This window comes from Pyxicephalus adspersus, chromosome 1 (genome assembly GCF_032062135.1).
Source record: "Pyxicephalus adspersus chromosome 1, UCB_Pads_2.0, whole genome shotgun sequence".
In the NCBI taxonomy this organism is placed as follows: domain Eukaryota; kingdom Metazoa; phylum Chordata; class Amphibia; order Anura; family Pyxicephalidae; genus Pyxicephalus; species Pyxicephalus adspersus.
In genome coordinates, this window is record NC_092858.1 from 101,203,949 (window position 1) to 101,208,303 (window position 4,355).

At 36.9% G+C, this 4,355-nt stretch overlaps 1 protein-coding gene across 1 annotated transcript; it reads right to left on the reverse strand.

Moving 5' to 3' along the window:
- Window positions 1–2,195: 2,195 nt before the first annotated feature.
- On the reverse strand, window positions 2,196–3,924 carry LOC140337361 (DNA-binding protein inhibitor ID-3-like). Its single transcript, XM_072421089.1, has 3 exons — window positions 3,514–3,924; window positions 3,194–3,264; window positions 2,196–2,799 (listed from the first exon to the last, which is right to left on the reverse strand). The coding sequence occupies exons 1-2, from the start codon at window positions 3,814–3,816 to the stop codon at window positions 3,211–3,213; spliced, it is 357 nt and encodes a 118-aa protein (XP_072277190.1). The 5' UTR covers window positions 3,817–3,924; the 3' UTR covers window positions 2,196–2,799; window positions 3,194–3,210.
- Between the last annotated feature and the right edge of the window lie 431 nt (window positions 3,925–4,355).

Sequence of the window (4,355 nt, forward strand, 5' to 3'; positions counted from 1 at the left end):
AATGAATAACCTCTAATTAATACATGATATGTTTGAAGAATAATAATGAATACCGTATCATAGAGGTTTAGTATTGATAATGGGCCTGGTAACATATTCTGTGGGTGTAGTATTATTTAAGGAATACTTCCATAGACACATTAAACATACACTTCTCTGGGTGCTGTATTAATAGCCAAACAAATCGCAGCATTCATATACCGGTAGATAAAGTTATTCTATCTAGTTGCAATGATCACTGTTTCTTTTTTCTTTATACTTGAGATTGAAAAGAAGCAACAAATATTCACAGGGTAAATACTAGAGCTGACCACACATGTTACAGTCTGATTGTACAATTTCCTATGGTAATAACAGCAATTATGTCATGCAGAAGTATAATAAACTGGATTGGCAGCTCAGGAGAACATTCATACTTCTTGTTGTGGCTGTGTGTACTGCAGCAGTTCATTGGAGGCTGTTATGCATCATACAACCCTTGTTTTCTGAACTTATCTGTTGCAAATTCTTTTACTTAAATATTCTGAGTAGAAACATGTGGGAAACATGCAAAAATAAATAGAATAATCCTAAGAAATGCCTGGAATGTTATGGGAGTCCAGAATAATACAGATTCCTAACACTACTGTATCTGCTGCCTTCCTACATGTGAGTGATGTTCATATACAAACAGGCAGATTTACTAAAGGTTATCGATCCTATAACATTGTCCTTTAACAATCTCCCAGAGATCCATATAATTATCATACTGTATGATCCAAAACCTGCAGTGGTTTTCTAAATATTTTCTGAGCTTCCACCCACACAATAGTCAGCAGAATCTGATGAACACTATAGGAAATCATTTTATAAAGAGCAAATCTGTATTCATCTCAGCTATTCAAGTTGAGGGAAATGGGATTTTTTGGGCTGTTTTTGTCTTCTTCTGATAATGCTAGCGGGGCCATCACACTGATCCTCTTGTTCCAATACTTTGAGTTACTGACCTAGAAAATGTATGCAGACAAGGATTTTTTAACCTTCAACTTTCCTGATCTGCAAGCTTGTTTTTGTGTAGGTGATTTAGATTGTACTGACAAAACACCAAGGAACGGTTTTTCACACTAAAAGTGGCTTAGATAGTTTCCATTGCCTATTGCAACCAATAAGACTCTTACATTGCAGCAGAGGAAAATTAATAGCAAATTGGATTTATTGTTGTGGGAGCAATGTAGTTTTTTTAAATTCGGGCCAGTTCAGACCTATATGTGTGTAAGTGCAACACAATTACTGTGCCGCTTTGTGGTGCTGGTCACTTTGATTTGCACCTCAGTGCACTTAAGCAGCAGACACCCAATATCATGGCATACCAATGCACCACAATGTAATGTACCAGTAATGTACACTGTGTTGTGCTGTGTAGGCAAAAAATGGATTAGGTCTGCATTGCATCAGATTCCACAGGTGTGAAGGGCCCCTCGGGCTTTATGTTAATAGAGGCCACAGAGAGCTCAACAACCCAACCCCAGTACATTGTGTGATTTATATGTTTATATATGTTAAATATAAGGAACACTCATAAATTAAACAATCAGTGATAATCTTATCTCCCAAGGGACAGCAATGAGCACCAGCAGTTGGAGGCAATCAGTATCAACAAAGTGGACACTTCAGATTTACACGCCTGGTTTACAATACACTTGTTTTTGGCATCAGCCACTTTGCACAGAAAATAACCCAGACCTTCTGGATCATCACATGAACACGGAATGATGTGAATTAATAATTCAATATGTGTTACCAAATAAATGAATATAGAAGAAATCAGTTATTTGATCTCCAGCTGGCACGGAATTACAAGTCCCTGATCTAAACATGAGTAGTAAATGTATGCTAGGACTTGGTAGTTCTTCAACATCTGGAAAAGCCAAGTGTTTGCTTTTAAGGGTAGTGTTGGTGCACCGGTACAACCCATGATGATGAGCAGAGTATAAAACATACTGGCACCATAAGACTAGAGGTATGGCATGTAATGTCCCTTAATTGGGTGGTTTAATAAAAGTTTATAGGTTAAGTGAAGGTTTATAAGTATAAGTTAAATAAAGGTCTGTGTAGACTTACAACAAACCACTTTGCCATTTATCACAACCATTGATTGGGCTGAATATTACCTGCCCACACACCAAACAAATCCATAACATAAAACAAAGCACAAATTAAAAATAAGGATTTTTTATTATGTACACATAAACAAAGTAACAACTTTTATAAAAAGTTTTCTTTTCTAAAATAGGAAACAGCAGTTCCAAGACAATATTCTCTACTTTAGAGAGTGGGATCATTCTGGGGTCAGCGCCACAGATTAAGGCATCTATGTCCTTACAAAATATAAGATTTCCACATGAAAGCATAAAACAAATACAGTTTACAAAAATATATATACAGCTTGAAAAAAGTTTTGTTCTTTCAGTAACAGAAATTCAAGTTGATATACTCATATGGGGGTATAAATGGCTGTCTTGGTCCACAATGTGTTTGGGAATGTCGTAAAAAATACATGTAGGACGATGAGGACCAAATAGTAAGTGATTGGTATATTCAGATAGTCAATTGGGAAATGGTAAAAAAATATAAAAATGGATCAAAGTTCTTTAAGTTCTTTGCAGAAATATACATCTGTTGGTCTTCAAAAGAGTTGGAAGGAATAAGTCTCTTTTTTATAGGAATGTATCTTGATTGCCAGATCTGAAAGGGTTACATTCTTGCACGTTGGATTCTGATGCTTCATGGAAAGAACTTTTTTTCAAGAGTTTCCCACACCTGCAGAAAGAGAAATATGCATGTATATAAATGTGAGTCAGAGCAAGGGAGGGGAGCAGACTTAGTGGCGCCGGAGAGGAAGCTAGCGCCGCCTCTGGGGCTTACAAGAGCCAGCCTCTAATTACCAGCAAGCTTCCTACGCCTAGTGACATCACACTGCGCTACTACTATATGAGCAAAAACATTCACTCAACTTTCACCAGGATTCTTTTTTTCCTATTTATTATAATTAAAACAATATATATCCTGGATAAAAATATAACATACATACAAGTAGATCTATAAACACTAACTAATAATAATTTGCTGTTATTTTAGGAATAAGTTAATGGAACACTAATACTATATTCATGATTTAAAGAATATCAGAAGGTCAATGAAAACTGATTCTTACCATGACAAGCAGATGGGTCAATGGCAAAGGCTGGCATCTTCTGCTTTTGACATTTTTGCAAAATCTGTTTTCTGAAAAAGGAAAATAAGGATCATTAGTATCACAATCCAGACAGAATATTCATTAATAGAACAGATGGGTGAATGATATGTACATTAGATGTTATAGTTTGTATGATCACAATGTATTAGTGGTAGCAGATGGTAGTAGTGGCATTGCATTAGGATGTATTTTGGAATAACAGTAGAATTTGTGCTACATTCACACTGTTATACAATAAACTATGAGTACAATCAGATATAACTAGAGTCTGTTCTTACCTGTATTGACAAGATGCTGTTGTTGTGTTCCTTCTCTTCTCCCAATACAATCTGCAGGTCGAAGATGTAGTCAATGACATGTTGCAGGATTTCTACTTGACTCAGCTTGCTCCCTTGAGGGATACCAGGCACCAGCTCCTTCAGCTTGGAGTAGCAATCATTCATATCATACAGGAGACCCATGGGTTCTTCTACTCCTCCCTTGTGGCTACTAGTCCTGGCAATGCTCAGGCTCTGTTCAGACAAGCAGCACACAGCCTGGTAGCAGCTGGGCATTGATCTCACTGGGCTGATGGCCTTCATTTTCTTCGTTTTAGATTTTTCTGTAGAGCTTGAGAATCCCTTTGGTAAGATCTGCTCTGGAAGTTCCTATTTCTGGTATATGTGATCAGAAGTTGATGTGTGTGCTTGTCAGGCTGAGCAATGCTTCTTATATACTTGTGCTCCCCCTCCTTCCTCCCCCATGCAAATCAGCCTCCTCTCCCCTCCCTGCTGCTCCATAATATTGAGATAACAGCTGGCTGAACACTTTTAAACAGCTTATCCTGATTCCTGGGGACTGGAGACAGTGTCATTAATGTCACAGGGAGGGGGGGTCATTTACAAAACTTTCTGTTACATTGACAATATTTTAATCCACAGGGGACACCCTCATACCAACACATACTAATGACAGTTTTCTTTTTTTGTTTTGTTTACATTGATGTAAAGTTGAAATAAACTAAAAGATAGAATATATATAAATAAAATAAATGTCCCATTCTTTAGATAAATACAATAATACTATTGTAATGATGATGATTCTGATTGTACTGCTGTTCATGAATCATTGTGCTGGTATT

What these genes read in the sequence shown, in the direction of transcription:
- LOC140337361 (XM_072421089.1), bottom strand. Translation starts at nt 3,816, where the DNA reads ATGAAGGCCATCAGCCCAGTGAGATCAATGCCCAGCTGCTACCAGGCT. An exon ending in ACAGCATCTTGTCAATACAG is followed by an intron (nt 3,265 to 3,513) that starts GTAAGAACAGAC and finishes TTCCTTTTTCAG; the next exon opens with AAAACAGATTTTGCAAAAAT.